This window comes from Amblyraja radiata, chromosome 5, assembly GCF_010909765.2.
Source record: "Amblyraja radiata isolate CabotCenter1 chromosome 5, sAmbRad1.1.pri, whole genome shotgun sequence".
NCBI lineage: Eukaryota > Metazoa > Chordata > Chondrichthyes > Rajiformes > Rajidae > Amblyraja > Amblyraja radiata.
In genome coordinates, this window is record NC_045960.1 from 103,129,104 (window position 1) to 103,151,029 (window position 21,926).

At 41.8% G+C, this 21,926-nt stretch overlaps 1 protein-coding gene across 1 annotated transcript in view; it reads right to left on the reverse strand.

Annotated features, from left to right (window-relative positions):
• The window catches only part of ascc3 (activating signal cointegrator 1 complex subunit 3), a 363,313-nt gene that overhangs the window by 14,575 nt on the left and 326,812 nt on the right, over nucleotides 1-21,926 (reverse strand). The window contains exons 38-39 of the mRNA XM_033021915.1: nucleotides 7,019-7,170; nucleotides 3,485-3,635 (exon numbers count right to left, since the gene is read on the reverse strand). Of these exons, the coding sequence (XP_032877806.1) occupies nucleotides 3,485-3,635; nucleotides 7,019-7,170 (303 nt within the window). The remainder of the gene's footprint in view (nucleotides 1-3,484; nucleotides 3,636-7,018; nucleotides 7,171-21,926) is intronic.

Sequence of the window (21,926 nt, forward strand, 5' to 3'; positions counted from 1 at the left end):
TGCATCCAGCCTGTCCAACCCCTTAAGAATTTTGTAAGTTTCTATAAGATCCCCCCTCAATCTTCTAAATTCTAGCGAGTACAAGCCGAGTCTATCCAGTCTTTCTTCATGTGAAAGTCCTGACATCCCAGGAATCAGTCTGATGAACCTTCTCTGTACTCCCTCTATGGCAAGAATGTCCTTCCAGATTAGGAGACCAAAACTGTACGCTATACTCCAGGTGTGGTCTCACCAGGACCCTGTACAACTGCAGTAGAACCTCACTGCTCCTATACTCAAATCCGTTTGCTATGAATGCTAACATACCATTCGCTTTCTTCACTGCCTGCTGCACCTGCATGCCTACTTTCAATGACTGGTGTACCATGACACCCATATAGAACTGAAACATACAATTACATTCCAAAATGATAATATTTTAAATACATCTTCTGTGGGCACAGTGGTTAAGTAACCAGACATGTGAATTAACAATATTTATAGTTTTTACTTTAATTTAGTTTAGAGATACAGTTGGAAACAGGCCCTTCAGCCCACCAAGTCCACACCGACCAGCAATCACCCATACACTAGTTCTATCCTGCACACTAGGGACGCTTTACAGCAGCCAATCAGCCTACAAACCTGCACGTCTTTGGAATGAAGTAAACCAGAGCACCTAGAAAAAACCCACGCGGCCACAGGGAGAAGGTACAAATTCCATACAGACAGCATCTGTAGTCAGGATCGAACCCGGGTCTCTGGTGCTGTAAGGCAGCAACTCTACCACTGTGCCGTCCCACCTGAGACATGAATTTGATCAAATTGGGCTTTGTTAACAAAACCAGAAATGAGCAACTGCTTCTATATTGTCCATAAGGAAAAAGGCCAAGCTATCTCCTTGAACTATCGAAATTCATGTAGTGAAGAAACATCCACACCGCTATTTGGTAGGAGGTTTCAGTATTTAGAACTAGAGATGATATAGGAAATGGCAACATCTTTCCAATTCAAAGTAATGTGCAATTTGGAGGACAATTTCTGGTTGATGCCATTCCCATGTCCTTTAGCTGAGGTTGGAGGCTCAGGAAACAGCATTGAAGCAGTCTTGATGAATGCCTGCATTGCTTTTTTATAGCGAGTACATGCTGTAGCTGTGTTTCAGTGGGGCAGGGAGTGTATGTTAAGCTCCATCTTGTAGAGAGCTGCGTAAAACTTTGGAAAGTCTTCCATCACTCTCCTGATGTAATTTGTAGGTAATAAAAAGCTTAGCGGAGTGATGGAATGTGTCATCTGCAGCAGAATATCCTGTTTCTAATCTATTTTGCTGTTACAATATTTCATGATTTGTGCACTCAGTTGCAGATGGCCTTGGGAGCCAATTTCCCTGACTGGAGAAAGATTATTTACCTGAAATGCTAACACTGTTTCTCTCTCCACAGATGCTGCCTGGCCAGAGGAGCATTGCAGTCTCTAAGTGGTAAATAAGTTTCTAAGGAGATTTGGATTATGAAAAAACAAATTCTTATAAGGGACAGAAGATTTGGACAGAGTCAGCTTGTACAATATTTTAAAACTTTTTTTTGTATTTATTTCATAATTTATACATACAGTACAGTGGTGGTTATAAATAAATTAAGGTCACGGATTAGAATTGCTGTATGCAGGAATGGAGGGATATAGATTATGTGCAAGATGAGATTTGTTTATCATGGCAAAGATATTGTGGGCCGAAGAGCCTGTTCCGATGCTGTAATGTTCTATGTTCTATAGATTAAAGATGGAGGGGTTGGAAAACATGATTAGCCTAAATAGTTTGTTTTTGGTGAGCAAGTGCCCTGAGCCACGTCAGCTCCTTCAACAATATCCATTTTTAAGATTTGGTTTAGTTTAGTTTAGTTAAGAGATACAGTGCGGAAACAGGTCCTTTGGCCCACCGGGTCCGCGCCGACCAGAGATCCCCGCACATTAACACTATCCTACATCCACTAGGGACAATTTTTACATTTACCAAGCCAATTAACCTACAAACCTGGACGTCTTTGGAGCGTGGGAGGAAACGGAAGATCTAGGAGAAAACCCATGCAGGTCACGAGGAGAACGTACAAATTCTGTACAGATAGCGTCCGTAGTTGGGATCGAACCCGGGTCTCTGGCGCTGCATTCGCTGTAAGGCAGCAACTCTACCGCTGCGCCACCGTGACCGTGACAGTTAATTTTAAATGTATGCATTTTACAGTAAAAAAATAGTTATTATTGTAATGGCTGGTATGCTTTTGTTTTTTCTGAAGGTTCTCACCAAAAATGTTGTACGTGGTGAATAGGTAATGTAGTGGGTGGGCATACTGTCCTTTCGGCTTTTTTTCATTTTGTTTATTGTCATGTGTGAAAAGCTGTACAGTGAAAAGCTTTTGTTGCATGCTAACCAGTCAGCGGAAAGACAATACATGATTACAATGAAGCCGTCCACAGTGTGCAGATACATGATAAAGGGAATAATGTTCAGTGCAAGATGAAGTCCAGCAAAGTCCGATCAAATAGTCTGATGGTCTCCAATGAGGTAGATAGTAGTTCAGGACTGCTGTCTGGTTGTTGGCAGGATGGTTCAGTTGCCTGATAACTGTTGGGAAGATACTGTCTCTGAATCTGGAGGTGTGCGATTTCACACTTCTATACCTCTTGCGTGAATGGAGAGGGAAGAAGAGGGAGTGGCCAGGGTGTGACACGCCCTTGATTATGTTGCTGGCCTTGCCGAGGCAGCATGAGGTGTAAATAGAATCTATGGAAGGGAGGTATTGGTTTGAGTGATGGTCTGGGCTGCGTCCACAATTCCCTGCAATTTCTTGCGTTCTTGGATGGAGCTGTTCCCAAACCACACTGTTCCCAAACCACACCACATGGTGTAAGATTAAAGCTTTGGATAATAAGTTTGAATATGGTTCAAGCCACATAAATTGCAAGTCTTCTCTCATTTACCCTTTTAAATGCACTGAATTTCAGCGGCATAAAGTCAACTTCCTCAGGTAAGGCCAAACATACACCGAGTAATCTCACTTAAGTGTATACCAATGGTAGCAGGCATTGGAACTGAAATTGGATAATGCTCCTAGCTATAATCATTAAAAAATATATATTTTCATGGAATTCCTATTTGTTATTTGGAGAAAAACTCCATTAAAAGTACTAATCATCCCCTGCTGCTTTTTTTTTACATTAACAGTCCCTCTAAGATCAAAAACAGTTTTAAACACTATGACTTGATTGGCAAAGATAGGAACAGAGCTGTTTATCTTAAACTAATTCCAAAAAGGATGAGTCACACAGTCAATAAGGCCAATCCAATGTCAAATATATTTCGAGAGGTCAGAATAACTCAGAGATGAACAATTGTCAAAGGACATTTGAATAACAGCTTGCTTGAAGTTTGCTTAAAGTTTAAATAAAAAACACAAATGAATAGAACAACAAAAATAAATACAAAAATGAGATTGAAAAAGCAGGTTACCTGGGAAATCTGTGTAGGCTGTAGTTCTTCAGCAACAATGGAATGAAATATATCCTCCCTCCATTCACATGCAGCTATCAATTCAGGAAGACATTCGACTGGACCTCTATAACCTTTTGAGCTGCTTTTCTTTCCACCCGCATTGCACTTCCTGACAAAATAAATTGCCACACAAATTTCAGATTAAAACAAAAAGCACACACAATTTAGGCCTTCAGGTTCATGATACGCTTCTACATGCTAGCAGAAAATGTAAAAAAAATAAATAGTAAGAGCGATTGTTTGGAATATAGGAAATAAAAATAGATCATTTAGCGCCTCAAGTCTGTTCTGCTGTGCACTGAGATCATGAATGATCTATAACCTAACATTATGGTATCACATCCCTAAATAAGTTGTGTATAAAAATCTATCAATTGCATCATTAACATCAACAATTTACCCACCAGTTAATTTCATTTGCGGAAGAGAGTTCAAATTTCTATTATCTTTTCTCGGCAGCAGTTCTTTCGACTTTAACTCGTGAAAGCCATGGATTTCATTTTTAGGCAATGTCCCTTGTTCTTAGATTTCCAATTGACAGAGGTATCTACTTTCTACCTACTCCAGCAATTCCCCTCCATGTTGTTATCCGTTTCACAGATAGGAAGACCTTTGCTACCTAATTTATAGCACAAATATTTTTTGTCAATAATATTCAATGAATAAATAATAGGAAGGAGAAAAAATGAGGAGGAAGAAGATTGGACTTTATTGGCATCCATCACAATGAGGAATGTGGGGAATCTGTGGAACTCACTGCCACAGAAGGTAGTTGAGGCCAGTTCATTGGCTATATTTAAGAGGGAGTTAGATGTGGCCCTTGTAGCTAAATGGATCAGGGGATATGGAGAGAAGGCAGGGATGGGATACTGATTTGGATGATCAGCCATGATCATATTGAATGGTGGTGCAGGCTCGAAGGGCCAAATGGCCTACTCCTGCACTTATTTTCTATGTTTCTATGAATCCGCTGTGGTGGATGTTTATGTTAACTTATGTAGTTGTGTGTCTTGTTGTTTTTTTTTTAGCATGGCTGTATGGTAATTTGAGTTTCACTGTACCTTAATTGGTACATGTGCCAATAAACTGACCTTTGAAAATAGTGGCCGATTCCTGTTTTTTTTTTTAAAGAGACAGGGTGGAAATGGGCACTTTGTTCCCACCACGTCCGCGACTTTACACTCATTCAATCCTACACACAAGGGACAATTTACAGCAGCCAACAAACCTGTTCGTCTTTAGAGTGTGGGAGGAAACCGGAGCACCTGGAGAAAACCCACGCGGTCCATACAGCCAGCACCCTTAGTCAGGATCAAACCCAGGTTTCTGGCGCTGTATGGCAGCAATTCCACTGCTGCATCATCATGCCAGAATAGTAGCAAAAATATTGTATTGCCTGGTGGATGTGCCAATTGAAGACAAGGATACAGGCTCGTAGAAACAAGGAAATGTAGATGCTGGTTTACAAAAAAAGACACAAAGTGCAAGTGTAACTCGGTGGTACCTCGCCATCAGTAACCTGCTGAGTTACTCCAGCACTTTGTACCTTATTTTTAGGATACAGGCTTAGTACTAAGAAAACTGAAAATAATTGGTTCTTAATCTTGAGATGAGGCAAACAAGAGTGCACCCTGGAGACCAATATATCAAATACATCAAGCAATATATTTGTAGAAAAAGAACAGGTTTACATCTGCACTTAATACTGTAGATCTGTTGCTAATGTCAGCCTGGCCATGAGAAGGTGGCGTGAAAGGGAGAAGGGAAGGGAATCAATAAATAATTCACTCTGGCATTGTGTTGAAAAGCTCCAACTTTGAATGCAGGAGCAGAAATGGTTTGGCCATCTGTCTGGTCTTGTTTTAACAAGAGGTGAAAACAAGAGAAAACTGTTTTAAAAAAAAAGTGGCAGTACAGCAGGAAGAAATCCAAGATTTTAAATTTCCAATGGACTATTTACAATAGGATATCTGAAAACAAAAGTGCTGGTGTGGTCCACATGTAAATGACATTGGAGTGCATAGTGGAGCAGCAAGTGTAAGAAGGAACTGCAGATGCTGGTTTAAACCGAAGATAGACACAAAAAGCTGGAGTAACCCATAGGGACAGGCAGCATGCTGCCTGTCCCGCTGAGTTAAGGGCCTGTCCCACCAGCATGTGATTGCATGCATCTAGCGCGACCAAACGGAAGCGGGGTTCGCGCTAAGTTCGTGGTAAGTACGCGGTAAATACACGCAAAGTTCGCGCGTGACGTAATTTACGTCAAACTCACCAATCAGCTGGGCAGGAGGCGGGCCGACTGAATTTGGACGTCACACGGCGTCTGGCGATGACGTCATCATGCAACGGCATGCCGGGCGGTGACGTCATCGCGCAACGCCACGCGCTAGGCGTATGCCGTCAAGACGCTGCGTACGCCCGTCGAGGCGCTGCATACGGGCATCAATGCGGCTGCGGGCCGACAGGCCGTTGTCGCGCGGGATTTTCGGACAGTGCAAGATTTTTGGAGCCCCGCGCGATGTCGGGACCAGCCCTGCACAACTTCATACGCCTCCGCCGATCGAAGTGGGACAGGCCCCGCGAGTCCGTACGCCTCAAGCGACTACGTTTGGTGGCGCTAGGTGCATGCTATCGCATGCTGGTGGGTCAGGCCCTTTACTCCAGCTTTTTGTGTCTATCAGCTAGTAGAGTTAATGACTCATAGCTTCAGCAATCAGTGGCACAGTGGTAGAGATGCTGCCATATGTAGGCAAGTGGTGGCACCTGGGGAGAGTTGAGGGGAATGTGGGGAGAATAAAATAGGACCTCCCCACCATCGAAGGGATCTATAGAAGGCACTGCCTCAAAAAGGCAACCAATATCATCAAAGTCCCACACCAACCTGGTCACGCTCTAATTTCGCTTCTGCCATTATTTTGTGTGTGTGGGCATTTTACCTGTTAATTAAACTTTTTTAATCCAAAGCCAGAAGATTGACAAGGTAAAACATTTATGTGCTGTTACATTTTTTGAATGCAAGTTGCTTTTTATATACAGGTTATGACGCATGTATGTACACTATATAGACACAACAGACACTCAAATACATATATGTTTAAGAAAGAACTGCAGATACTGGAGAAATTGAAGGTAGACAAAAATGCTGGAGAAACTCAGCGGGTGAGGCAGCATCTATGGAGCGAAGGAATCGGTGACGTTTCGGGTCGAGACCCGTCTTCAGATTGAAGAAGGGTCTCGACCCGAAACGTCACCTATTCCTTCGCTCCATAGATGCTGCCTCACCCGCTGAGTTTCTCCAGCATTTTTGTCTAACCTCACACATATATATACACACGCACACATTTATAAGACAATGTATTAACAAACATATTCAGTAAATATATTACATAACAAATAAAGATCGATTGTACTCTTTATTGGGGAACGAAAAGACTGATCCTGGTATAGGTGTATTCATTTTAACAGCTCACAATAATTAACAGTAATAAATACCTGAACAGATAGAGGTGTTGTTGCTCAATGTTTGGCAAGGTGAGGAAAGAGGAGTCATGTACCCATCTGCCTTGAATCACCATCTGAATCAGGTTGATTATGTTCAGTGCTGTCACAAGCCAGCCATTATTTGCAGCCACATCCAGCATTGCCTAAATAAAGTCAACAGAGAAGACAAAAGATATTATGTTCAATTTGAGGATAAGAAACACATGACAGGCCAATGGATAATATTTTAATTACACAATTCCTGTTAAAACGGAGGTATTACATTGATCACTTAATAGTAAGTAATTACATATATCAGAACAATTGAGCCAGATCCTCGAGCCAAATCTGTGCAGATGCTGGAAATTTGAAATAAGAACAGAAAATGCTGCTAACATTCAGCAGGTCAGGTAATGTTTATGGATCGAGAGCCCGTTAATGTTTCCTCTATTTAACTCATCTCACAAATGGGGTCTCCAATTTGTCTTTGTGCAGATCATGCCTGAACTGCTGAGAAGGTCTGGCAATTATTTTTTACCACAGACCTTTTTATTGCTATGATGTGTTTATTTTTCAGCTCCTGTTTGAATTATTCCAATATATATATATATATATCTCTTTCAACTATATATATTTTATAAATTCCAATTATATATATTTTATATGAATTATTCCAATATATATATATATTTCTACATGCCCGTTAACTGGAACCATTGTGACTGCAGCAGTTCCAATCCTTCTAAGTGGCATTCAAAACCCTGTGTCCAAGTTCCAACACTCCACATCTATCTCTGAATGTCTGACATTATAATCTTATCGCCACTTAGAGGAGTGATTGTGATCTGATTCTCGATTAATGCTCAACTTTTGTATGTACAAATGTTTCCACATTTAAAAGATATATTCCTCAGAAGCTTTATTATGTTAAGTAAACAGAGAATAAAACCCCACTTTCGCTGGTAAAGGCCTCCTTATCGCAGACTATTCTTTCTCCAATGATCCCTGCCCTTTCCACTTAAATCACGGCATTTCTGACAGCTGCAAATTTATTGATAATTTTCAATTTTCTTTTCCTAACTGTACCATATGTGACAAATAAAGTACCCTCGAACTATTGGTTTTTCGAACATCTACATATTGTACTGCAGAAAATATCTTGACTGGTTGCATCATTGGCCTGGCATGGCAATTCCAAGAGACAGGAATGCAAGAGGCTAGAGAGTGGTGGCCACATCCCCACCGTTGGAGGCATCTACATGGGGCCTTGCCTCAAGAAGGGGACATCTACTGGGGGTAGAGTGCTGCCATGGATAGAAAATTGGTTGGCAGACAGGAAACAAAGAGTTGGGATTAACGGGTCCCTTTCAGAATGGCAGGCAGTGACTAGTGAGGTGCCGCAAGGCTCTGTGCTAGGATTGCAGCTATTTACAATATGCATTAATGATTTAGATGAAGGAATTAAAAGTAACATTAGCAAATTTGCAGATGACACAAAGCTGGGTGGCAGTGCGAACTGTGAGGAGGATGCTATGAGGATGCAGGGTGACATGGACAGGTTGGGTGAGTGGGCAGATGCATGGCTGATGCAGTTTAATGTGGATAAATGTGAGGTTATCCACTTTGGTGGCAAGAACGCGAAAGCAGATTATTATCTGAATGGTGTCTGGTTAGAAAAAGGGGAAGTACAACGAGACTTTGGTGTCCTTGTACATCAGTCACTGAAAGTAAGCATGCGGATACAGCAGGCACTGAAGAAAGCTAATGGCATGTTGGCATCCACAACAAGAGGAGTTCAGTATAGGAGCACAGAGATCCTTCTGCAGTTGTACAGGGCCCTGGTGAGACCTGAGTATGGTATGCAGTTTTGGTCTCCTAATTAGAGGAAGGACATTCTTGCTATTGAGAGAGTGCAGCGTAGGTTCACGAGGTTAATTCCCGGGGTCGCAGGTCGTATATGATGAAAGAATGGAGCGACTGGGCTTGTATTCATTGGAATTTAGAAGGATGAGAGGCGTTCTTATAGAAACATATAAAATGATTAAGGGATTGGACGCTAGATGCAGGAAACATGTTCCCGATGTTGGGGGAGTCTAGAACCAGGGGCCACATTTTAAGAAAGGGTAGGCCATTTAGAACTGAGATGAGTATGTAGCTGGGTTTCCCACCCCGATTAAAGAAAGCAAAGCGGTGAAGGGTGAAGCCATCATTGGTATGCATGGTACCATGCATTCCACAAAGGCCTGAACAGTCCCCTCTATCACCACCATCCTTCTTCTTGTCAAACTTGTGCTCAGATTGAACTCCCACATCACATATGAAATTATAATACTCATTTGACCTATGCTGGTCTCTTTGGAAGGATACGTGGAATACGAGTACTTTGATGACTGTATTGGAGTTGCTTCTTGTTCTCGTACGGAAACACTACTGCCATTTTCACCCCATTCCTGCTTCCATGTTCTTCATCTCTGACTCTTCCTTTCCCTCCCTCTTTTCAACCTCTTTTTCCATTCCACTGTATAAAATAGCAACTAATAGTGGGTGTAAAGTATAGCAACCTTACACACAAGATTAAAATGTTCACTTTTCCCCCTTTTCCTCACAGAGGTTTAGTTATACTGTACGGCTTGTTTCAACTTCTCAGTTGCACAGCTTTCAAGCAGTTATCGTCAAGGGTAGCGAGAAAAGCTGGAGAAAGCCGAGTTACTCCAGCTTTTTGTATCTTTCTTCGGTGTAAACGAGCATCTGCAGTTCCTTCGTACACGTATGTAGACCAGTGTGAGGACTGCAATTCAGGAAATCGATTATTCTTGACCAGGAAGTTCGCACTTCCGGATTCATGCCAGAATCGCAAACACACTGGTACTTGCGCACGAGAAATGCCAACAGATCCTGCCATCAGTTCCCTGCCCATTATACTGCTGCCACTAAAATCTAATTGATATTACATAACTGGAGTTTTGAATTAGACTTTAATTAGTTATTTACCACATAACTATCATAGGTTAGGTAAATCACAAGTTTAATTGGTGTTTAGAATTATAGGGGGAAAATAAACAAAACAGTAAGCTTCACAGGCCTGCCTCTACTTGAAATAAACTTGAAAAGGGCATTCTGGTTTAAACACTGGATGAAAAAAAGATTCATAATTCTGAACAAGCTACATGGGTTTTAAATTGAGAGGTTGTTCTTGTCAAAACCATCCCAGTATTTATGATCTGCTTTAGGACAGAGATCAGAATGGCTTAAGCCAAATGATTCTTGGATTTTTTGATTCAAAGTTGTACAGCTTATGACAATAAATACTGACTTGAGATAAAGTCAAGTGGATAGAAATTGAACTAGCCTTGCATGTTTAAATTCACAATATAAGAATGAGTATGCACAGTACTCAGCTTCTCAAGTTTGGTTTAAAATTAATTTGAACGGAATTCCCCCATTTCGGATGAACCTCATCTACTTCATCCGGTGTTCCTGTGTCCTCCTTTACATCGGTGAGACCAAGTGTAGACTAGGTGAATGATTTGCCGAACACTTGAGCTCAGCCCGTCAAGGCCTGCTGGATCTACCAGTTGCTAAGCATTTGAATTCCCATTCCCATTCCGACCTTTCTGTCCTGGGCCTTACCAGAGTGAGGCCACACGCAAACTGGAGGAAGGGTACCTCATATTCTGCTTACAACCTAACGGTATGAACAATGAATTCTCAAATTTCAGGTAACTAACTTAGAAACATCTACCCTCCCCCAGCTTTCCCCCTCCCTTTCTTCCCTGTGGCCCACCTAGATGCACCCATTTCTCCACTTCCATCTCCCCTTGTCCGCTTCCACCTATATTCCTTCCTCTGCCTTCACAATTCGCACCACTTCTATCTGCATCTCACACTATTTGTCTCTTCATCTCTGGCCTTTGTCCAGTCATCTACCTTCCACAAATTTCCCTCTCCTGTATCCACAATATAATTTGCCAGGCTTTGCCTTGTCCCCATCTCTCTTCTAACTTTCTACCCCCCCCCCCCCTCCCCCTCACCCACCACAAAGAGGGATCCCAACCCAAAGCGTTCTCCAGAGGTGCTACCTGGCCCGCTGAGTTACTCCGGCACTTTGTGTCTTCTTTTGTAAACCAACATTTGCAGTTCCTTCAGTCTCCATTCCACACAAGAACCTTGTTTATAAATCACTTTAATGCAATTCTACGCTATAAATCCGAGATTTTCACAAAGTATGCAGTAGAGGAATTAACATGGCTCCAAAATGGCAGCTGGCCACTAACATACATGGTGGATCTGCTGCAACTGCCATTCATATTATCATTGCAGTAGCCCAAGCTATTTAATCAGATCTCGCAGCTTTTGTTAAAGGACCTGTCTGCAAGAAGAGTGCCTATTTTAAATTTTAATGAAATGCTCAGCTGTCCCCAAAAGCCTTTTATTCCTTGCCGTCCTGTTTATTTGCAAGTCCTGGCTTTAGGTGTAAAGGGTCAGTGATTAGATGAAAGAAGCAATTTTTTCCCCCTCTGCTTACTGCGTCCAGAAAAAATTGATTATCTTTATACACAGCAGCTCATTCAGAAGTCATACAAGTGCCGGCTCAATGTACAGAAGTTTATATTAGACTGTTTATGTAATCACAACTTAAAGAAGAAGCAAGAGGGCTGCATTTACTGAAGGCAAACAAGCCACTAAAATCCTTTTTAAACAGTGGTATTGTTTACACATGCATGCAGCAATTCAATTAAAATTTGATGCATTCTTCTGGTATTACTCCCAGCCATTTCTGGTATTACACATGTCATTTCTTGTCTACTGTTCATACACGGTCAACTTCTACATAATATATAAATTAATATACACCCGCTGCCGTGGGTGAGTGGTTGAGGCAGTTAAGAGACTTTTTATGTTCAACTGTTCTCGGAGCAGAATAAGGACATTTGGAACATCAAGTCTACTCCGCCATTCAGTCATGGCTGATCTATCTTTCCCACTCAACCCCATTCTCCTGCCTTTTCCCCATAACCCCTAACACCCGTATTAATCAAGAATATATCAATCTCCACCATAAATACATCCATTGACTTGGCCTCCATAGCCTTCTGTAGCAATTCCACACATTCACTACCCTCTGAAATTCCACCTCATCTCCTTTCTAAAGGTATGTATTTTTATTCTGAGGCTGTGGCCTCTGGTCCTAAACTCTCCCACTAGTGGAAACATCCTCTCCACATCCACTCTATATTCAGGCCTTTTGGACAGGCATATGGATATACAGGGATTCCCTCAGAATCCTCTCCAGTAATTTTCCTAACAGATATGTTAGACTTACTGGTCTATAGTTCCCTGGCTTTTCATTGGAGCCCTTCTTAAATAGAAGCCAACATTAGCCACCTTCCAGTCCTATGGTATCTCACTATCTATGAGTGAGATACCATAGGACTGGAAGGTGGCTAATGTTGGCTTCTATTTAAGAAGGGCTCCAATGAAAAGTCAGAGTCTTCACAGCACAGAAACAGGCCGCACCCTCATCCCAACTTGCCCACACTGACCAGCACGTCTCTTCTACACTAGTCCCACCTGCATGCGTTTTGCCCATACCCCTCTAAACCTGCCCTATCCATGCACCTGTCTGAATGTTTCTTAAACATTGCGATAATCCCTGCCTCAACTCCCTCCTCCGACAGCTCGTTCCCACCACCCTTTCTGTGAATAAGTTACCCCTCAAGTTCCTATTAAATACTTCCCCCCTCACCTTAAACCTACGTCTTCTGGTTCTTGATTCCCCAATTCTGGGCAAGAGACTCAGCATGTCTACCCAATCTATTCCTCTCATGATTTTCGACACCTCTATAAGGTCACCCCTCAACCTCCTGCGCTCCAAGGAATAGAAACCCAGCCTACTCAACCTCCCCCTATAGCTCAGACCTTTGAGTCCCGGTAATATCCTCGTAAATCTTCTCTGCACCCTTTCCAACTTGACAACATCTTTCCTATCACATGGCGCCCAAAATTGAACACAATATTCTAAATGCAGCCTCACCAACATCTTATACAACTGCAACATGACCTCCCAACTTCCTTACTCAATACTCTGAATGATGAAGGCAATGTCACCCATGTCTAATGATGAATAACTTAGCCAGGGCATCTGCAATTTTTCCTCCAGCTTCCCATAGTGTCTCAGGATATACTTGATCAGGCCTGAGAAATTAATCTACTTTCATATATTTTTGGACATCCAGCACTTCCTCGGCCATAATACAGACTGTCCTCAAGACATCACCATTAACTTTCCCAAGTTCCATAATCATGCCTTTCTTCGAGGTCAAAACAGAGGAGAAATATCTCTGGAGGACATCGACAGGTGACGCTTCAGTTCAGGACCCTTTTGCAGTCTGAAAAAGGGTCGCAACCCAAAACGACACCTATAAGTCCTCTAGGGATACTGCCTAACCCGACGAGTTACTCCAGCATTTGGTGTTCTAAGCACCATCCCAGTATCTGCAGTTCCTTGTGTCTACAATATTTGAATAAATTATTAGACAAATTATTTGATATATTCGGACAAGAGTGGTGGTGCTGCGCAACAAGGCCTGCTGTCCTTGTGTACTAGTTGCTGAAAGCAAATATTCAGATGCAGTATGCAGTTAGGATGGCAAATGGTCATCCCTGCAACAGGGTGTGTACAGGAGGAAGGATGTCTTGCTGCAGCTGTTGAAGGCTTGGTCAGGCCCCATCAGTATGAAAATGAAAGACCTGCAGATGCTGGAAAAGGGTCCCATACCTGAAACACTAACTGTTTCTTTCCCCATAGATGCTGCCTGTCAGCTATAATCATTCAGAATGTTCTTATTTTATTTCTGCCCCATATCTATTTTTATGTGCAAGTAAGGATGTTCTTACCAGAGAGGGAATGCAACAAAGTTTTACCAGACTGATTCCTGGAATGGCAGAACAATGAGAAATAGGGAATAAATTGCCCTATACTTGAATTTACAAAAGATGAATGGATGGGAAGATTGGGAAAAAGGGAAGACTGGGCATATACTGGAATTTACACAAAATGGGATGGATGTCATTGAAGCTATGAAATTCTAACAGGCGTGCACCAGAAGATGTTCCCAATGGTTTGGGTGTCCACAACTGTGAGTCTCAGCCTCAGGATATGGGGTATATATAACATTTAGAACAGACCAGGAGACATTTACTGCACTTGAACCTATGGAACTTTATACCATGGAAGGCAAAGAAGGCCAAATCATTAAATATATTCAAGAAATAGGTAGATATATTTCTTACTGGTAAAGATATCAAGGTGGATGGGCATAAAGTGGAAATCAATTACTTAGGTGGATGATCAGCAGTGATCACGTTGAATAGCAGAACAGACCTGAAAGGCCAAATGGCCTACTGGTGCTTCTGTTTTATGCACTTTTTCTGCTTTCCACATGAAAATGTCGAAATTATTAGATTGGAGCACTGTTATCATTATCAGCTCAATTTGTTAATATCACAGCATGAAATTTATGCAAATTGATCAAAATAGTCATTAAACTGGATAAAATAAATTGAATAGCCATAAAAACGGTTCTATGTTCAATTGTTTCAAAGAGACAAAAAGATTCTCCTCTCCTGTTGCTTGCACAGTGGTGTATTACTGTGAGTTAATGTGAATAAATGCCTTGCATCGGAACATATCCGATAGAAACGGTGTTCGATGGCTGAACGACTTTTTATAACACACATTTCCTCAAGTTAATGATGCTTCTTTGCAATTAAATGATTTTTTAAAAAGGGTCCTGTTGATGACATTTGCTCTTTTACCACAAATGCAGCTGGCAGCATAGTCTCGGTTGTTTTAAGTTCTGCTATTGTCTGTTGTTACTTTGTGAACCTTCATCTAGATAGGTTACCAATCAGGAAGCTCAGCTGCTGTCTAACAACGTTAATTAATCAAAAAGTCATTTCCTTGCTGTAACTATGACTAAAAACCACTTCAAGTATGCCAGCAAACCTACAAGTTAATCAAAATGCTAATGCTGTACAAATTAAAGTTGTGATTAACATTTCACAGTAGCTGCTTGAACAAATTGATCACACAAATGGGTTACACATTACTCATTTCCTCCCAGACCGAAATGTAAAAAGGTTTGTTATGTGTTGAAGATGGATTGCTCATACACATTCTATTGTCATTAAACTGATAAAGATAGAGCATTTTAAAAACACTTATAGAAATTCAACATATAGAATATCAATGTATGGAATTCACTAGTTTTAGGATTTTACAATTATGTTCAACAAAATGGTGGTCAGTAATAAACAGTTCGATAAAGACCTGAGCAAAACGTCTGACTAAAACCCAAAGACTAAGCTGAGCATTGCCAAGCTGAGTAATTAACACATTAAATTGTTGGAAAGAAAAAACAAATCACACTCTTGATTGGCACTGGTTCCTGAATCAAAGCCCATTCTGGAAAGTCGAAGGCTGTCCTCACTTAGAAGTCAGTGACCCATCAGAAGATAGCATCAGCACCCTGACAATGAGTCACTGGTCTTTCCTCTATCTTTGGAGCTGGCGAGGGACGTTTCAAGCATGAGGCAACAACACTTATTAAAGCCATATTTGTAGCTTTCGTACATGTCCTCAAAAGTAGTTTTCAAAAATGAGCATGACTCTATGGCAACCTTATCTTTACAAATCTCAAATGGGAGAACAGTGTGCCAAATATATTCATTATGTCTATTAATTTGGTAAACGGTCCAGTATTTACATTTGTGGAGGGCAGATTCTGTGCCAGTTACTGGTGCGATCCTGACTACGGGTGCCGTCTGCACACAGTTTATACCCTCTCCCCGTGACCGCGTGGGTTTTCTCCGGGTGCTCTGGTTTCCTCCCACACTCCAAAGATGCACAAACTTGTTGGTTAATTGGCTCCTGTAAATTGTCTGTAGTGTGTAGAATAGTACGAGTGTATGGGGTGATCGTTGGTCAACATGGACTTGGTGGGCCGAAGGGCCTGTCTCCACATTGTATCTTTAAAGTTTAAAGTAAAGACTGTTATGTGGCAACATTCACACATGCTCAGTTTGGGTTTTACCAGGAACAGGGAAAATAAAAAGGTCCTTGGACTCACAATGTCTGTGCCAAATATGATGCCAAATTAAACTAATCGTTTCTGCCTGCATACAGTCCATATCCTTCCACTCCCTGCATATTCATGCTCTTCAAGCCTCAAACGCCATTATCATATCTGCATCCACCATCACTCCTGAGAGCACCTTCCAAGCACCAACCACTCTGTGTAAAAAAAAAAACCTGCCCCACACAACCTCCTTTAAACTTCCCCCCTCTTTAAAGCTATGCCCTCTAGTCTTTGATATGTAAACTCTGGGGAAAAGATTGCGACTATCTACCCTTTTCCTGCCTCTCATGATTTTATATACTTCTACCAGGTATCCCTAGCCTCCAATGCTGCAGAGAAAACAATGTCTAACCTCTCAAGGAAGACTCTCTCTAACTTCTACAGGTGCACAGTAGAGAGCATGCTGACCGGTTGCATCGTGGCTTGGTTCGGCAATTTGAGCGCCCTGGAGAGGAAAAGACTACAAATAGTAGTAAACACTGCCCAGTCCATCATCGGCGCTGACCTTCCTTCCATCGAGGGGATTTATCGCAGTCGCTGCCTCAAAAAGGCTGGCAGTATCATCAAAGACCCACACCATCCTGGCCACACACTCATCTCCCTGCTACCTTCAGGTAGAAGGTACAGGAGCCTGAAGACTGCAACAACCAGGTTCAGGAATAGCTACTTCCCCACAGCCATCAGGCTATTAAACCTGGCTCGGACAAAACTCTGATTATTAATAACCCATTTTCTGTTATTTGCACTTCATCAGTTTATTTATTCATGTGTGTATATATTTATATTATGGTATATGGACACACTTATCAGTTTTGTAGTAATATGCCTACTGTGTTCTGTGTGCTGAAGCAAAGCAAGAATTTCATTGTCCTATACAGGGACACATGACAATAAACTTACTTGAACTTGAACTCATTATGCCTACTACTTTCAAATCCAGGCAGCATCCTGGTAAACCTCCACTCCATCCTCTCAAAAGCTTCCACATCCTCTTCTATTTTCTATGTTTCTAATGTTGTGACACAAACTGGATGCAATACTCCAAATGTGGCCTCACAAATGTTTTATAAAGCTTCAATATGAAGTCTTAACTCATCAACTCAATGCCCCGAACGATAAAGGCAAGTGCACCATTCAGAATTAAGGGACATAAGTTTAGGGGCAACATGAGGGGGAACTTCTTTACTCAGAGAATGGTAGCTGTGTGGAATGAGCTGCCAGTGGAAGTGGTGGAGGCAGGTTCGATTTTATCATTTAAAAATAAATTGGATAGGTATATGGATTGGAAAGGAATGGAGGGTTATGGTCTGAGTGCAGGTAGATGGGACTAGGGGAGAATAAGTGTTCGGCACGGACTTGTAGGGCCGAGATGGCCTGTTTCCGTGCTGTAATTGTTATATGGTTATATGGTTATACACCTTCTTTACCGCTCTCCACTTGTGTTGTTATGGACTTGGACTCCAAGATCCCTCAGTGCATCAATGCAGTTATGGGTCTTGTTGTTAACTGTGTAGAAACATAGAAACATAGAAAATAGGTGCAGGAGTAGGCCATTCGGCCCTTCGAGCCTGCACCGCCATTCAATATGATCATGGCTGACCAACTCGGTATCCTGTACCTGCTTTCTCTCCATACCCCCTGATCCCTTTAGCCACAAGGGCCATATCTAACTCCCTCTTAAATATAGCCAATGAACTGGCCTCAGCTACCTTCTGTGGGGTACTTATTCAATTTTTACTGTGTAAAAAATGTTTTTCTCATCTCAGTCCTAAAAGACTTCCCCTTTATCCTTAAACTGTGACCCCTTGTACTTCTCCCTTACATTCAATCTCTTAGAGTGCAATACCTCATACTTTATTGGACTAAATTCCATCTGCCGTTTCTCTGTCCATATCTATAATAGATCTCTGTGTTACTATATCATTTGACAACCTTCTTCACTGCCCACAGTGCCACCAATTTTGGTGTCATCTGATAACAACTGTGGGAAGAGAAACATCGTCAATGTTTCAAGATGAAGACTCTTTGTCAGAATGACCCGAAATGTTAGCTATGTTAATCTTCCCACAGGTACGGCCTGACCTGCTGCGCATTTCCAGCATTTCCTGTTTTTTATTTTACCAGGTCTACTTGCCTTCAGACCTCATCGGAGTCTTACTCTAAACATGTACAAAAGAAATGAACTCAAGGCAAGATGAGAATGATTGCTCTGGATATCAAGACAAGTAGGGGAAGCAAGGAAGATAACAGACACTGGTGTAGGAAACACATCTGCTGACTCCACTGTTAGGTTAATGCAAAATATGTGGCAGTGACCATCGGTCCCTGAAAGGGTCATTAGTTGGGTCATATAATGATGTAAGTTGACCTGGTGCCTCCTCCACTGTGTTTTTTTTTAAGGTACCCTGAGAAACTAATTAACATCTTTTCAGCTTTCCACATTATAAAAGGAACTATATAAGTTCATTTTAAAATGCATCATTACCCCTCAAAACAATTCACGGAATATGTACTTGAAATAAATCTGCTGGAATAATTAAGTCTTAGCATAGCAAAGCAAAGCTTAGCAATAAAGCAAACTAGCCAGGATAAACACATTCTCTCTTAGCTGTGGACACTGATGAAATAGCCTGGCCAAATCGGGATGCGTAAGGTACAAGGTCACATTAGTCCTTACTTCTGTTTAGTAAAGTTAAATAATACTCTCAGCATCTAAGCTAAAGGCAGCATTAGAGGCAGGTAAGTAACTTGATACTTACTCAATACTTCATAATATAATTCTCATCATAAACCTAAAACATCCCCCCATTACCTCCTTCCGCTCAGCACTTTCCCCCAACACAACCCCCTCCCTGGTGCACACATTTCTCCCACCACTAATTCACCGTGCCCCTTCTCCCTCCTCTGTATATTTATCTCCCACCCCAGATTGTCTTGCTGCCCTTTTAACCCCTCTCTTTCCCCTCCCGTCTGACTTTATATTTCACACCTCCACATTCTCTTTATTTAACGCCCTATTGTCTCAATTTCACCTCTCCTCTTTATCACTTACTTCGCCCATCTGCCAATCATGCACCCATCCCCCCCTCACCTGTGTCCACCTATCACTCGAAGTTCCAGAGTAACACAGCAGATAAGGCAGCATCTCTGGAGAAAAAGGATGGGTGACGTTTCAGGGTTGAGACCCTTCTTCAGACAAGACGGGTCCCAACCCAAAACATCACCCAATCTTTTTCTCCAGAGATGTTGCCTGACCTGCTGAGTTACTCCAGCACTTTGTGTCTATCTTCCAGATATACCAGCATCTGCAGTTCCTTTCTACACATTGCACCTCACTCACTAGGCTTTGCGCCACTCCCATCTCGAAACTTTATTTATCCCAGGAGGGAAATTGATCTGGCGACAGTCATTAAAACACAAAATTCATGAAATATGAAATTAAAGTGATGAGTGGAAAGGATTGGGGCTGTGCAAGGATTGGGGGGGAGGGGATAGTCTACCCCACGACGGAAGGGGGAGGAGTTGTAAAGTTTGATAGCCACAGGGAAGAAGGATATCCTGTGGTGTCTGTGCTGCATCTTGGTGGAACCAGTCTGTTGCTGAAGGTGCTCCTCAGGTTGACCAGTGTGTCATGGAGGGGGTGAGCTGTATTGTCAAAGATGCTCTGCAGTTTGAGGAGCATCCTCCCCTCCAAGACCACCTCCAATGAGTCCAACTCCACCTCGAGGACTGAGCTGGCCTTCCTGATGAGTTTGTTAATCCTATTTTCGTCCGCCACCAATTGGTAGAACATCTGCAGCATCTTACTGCAGATGTTGAAGGAGTGGAGCCTCCTCAGAAAGTACAGCTGGCTCTGTCCCTTCTTGTACAGGGCCCCAGCATTCCTGGACCAGTCCAGTTAACTGTCTAGGCCCACTCCAAGGTATTTGTACTCCCTGGTAAACTACACACACACAACATTGATGGGTGTTCCTGTTCCTCTCCTCCTATAGTCCGCCACTAACTCCTTGTCGGTGTTGAGCTGCAGGCAATTCAGCCCACACCACTCAACAAAGTCATTGACTACACCTTCTGTATTCAGTTTCCTTCCCCTCACTGATACAGCCCACAATTGCACAGTCATCTAAAAACCTCTGCAGGTGGCAGGAGTCCGAGTTATATCTGAAGTCCGTGGTGTAGATGGTGAACAGGATGTTTTCCAGCTTTCTACCCTCCCATTCCATCAGTCTGAAGGATCCCAATTCGAAATGTTGAGTGTCCATTTCCATGCACATATACTGCCTGACCCACTTAGTTCCTCCAGCTCCTTTTTATAGAACCAGAAAATGTAACCTTGTTTATTTCTACCCAGATGCTATTTAACCTCAGATTTTTCAGATCTTTTGTTTTTATTTAAGCTACTTAACTTTGATATCAATAATAATTATTTTCCACATCTCTGGAATAGAAGAGAATCATTATGACCCAACAATGCACACTGCCAGTTAATCAGTAACTGTAATTAAGAAACAGTTTCGATGTGGATTTTTTTTGTACTGTGACTCAACAATATACCGTACTGCATGACCAGCCTATAAAATGCACCCCGTGTAATGGGTGACCTAGCATTCAATAGTACTTTTAATTTTCACTCAAATTCTGCGTCTGGCTGCATTAAGTTCTGCTGATAAATGCTGGATTAGTTATTTCAGGCACCTTTGAAACTGATTTGGTCGGAAAGCAATGTTAGTGAGGCTGATTACACTCATATTCACTTACAGCATCAAATTGCTCAGACTCTAGGAATCGGAAATACAATGAAATGCGTATTATGCCCACTAAATGTTGGAAGTATAACTGTTTGGATAAATGAAGGCAAACAATGAGAAATGTCAAGGGGTAGCAGGGGTTTTTTTTTTACAAATAGAGGATGCCGGGATGCGACTTTAAAGCCACATGAATCAACAGCAGCCTGATTTTAAGACAGAACAATTTCCACAGTCTGACAGAAAAGAGACATTTATACTCACAGGACATGCATGGACAATTAGTAGCAGATACGTAAGCTTGCACTTCAGTCTTTCTGTGGTGTGATAAACAAGGCGATTCCCTGGACAGCAGTTAAGAGAGCCCTGCACAGACATCTTTTATGAGGTAGTTGGTTACCATGTCACTGGAGCTGGCTGTAAATTATGCTAACTATGCCACAGCTTTACCATTTTTTCTGTTTCCAAAATAAGAATCTTCCTTAGCTTCAAATATGTCAGTTGCAACAGTAGCAGTACAATATTTAATGCTACATATAATGCAGCAGATTTAAAAGGTATATTTTGTAATTGGGTGCCAGTTCCCTCATGTACTCATAAATTTAAAAAGAAACGATGTATAAAATGACAAGGATGTTTTATATATGCATTCATTTTGTTTATGTTCATGGATGCTGAATTCATTTATTTAGTTGAGTGATTTCACCCCAAATTAATTCCACTTCTGTGCGTAAGCTGCATCTTAACAATACCCACTACCAGCACAGTTCTCTGTGCAGAACAGAGGCCAATAATTAAACTGAATCCCAATTAAATGTTGCTATTTGATGCTGAGATGTGGGTTACTAAATTGACTAGTTTGCAGTGAATTTTCAGCAGCAGCAACCATTAGTAATCCGGCCTTAGCTAAGGTGCCACGCATCATACCCTGCCATTTTACACTAGCAAAATAGATTTTTGCCAGTGTTCTATTTTTATTATAGCTTACTTTACCAATACCAAGAGTTAAAACTATGCTTCGTATGGTTGGCCGGA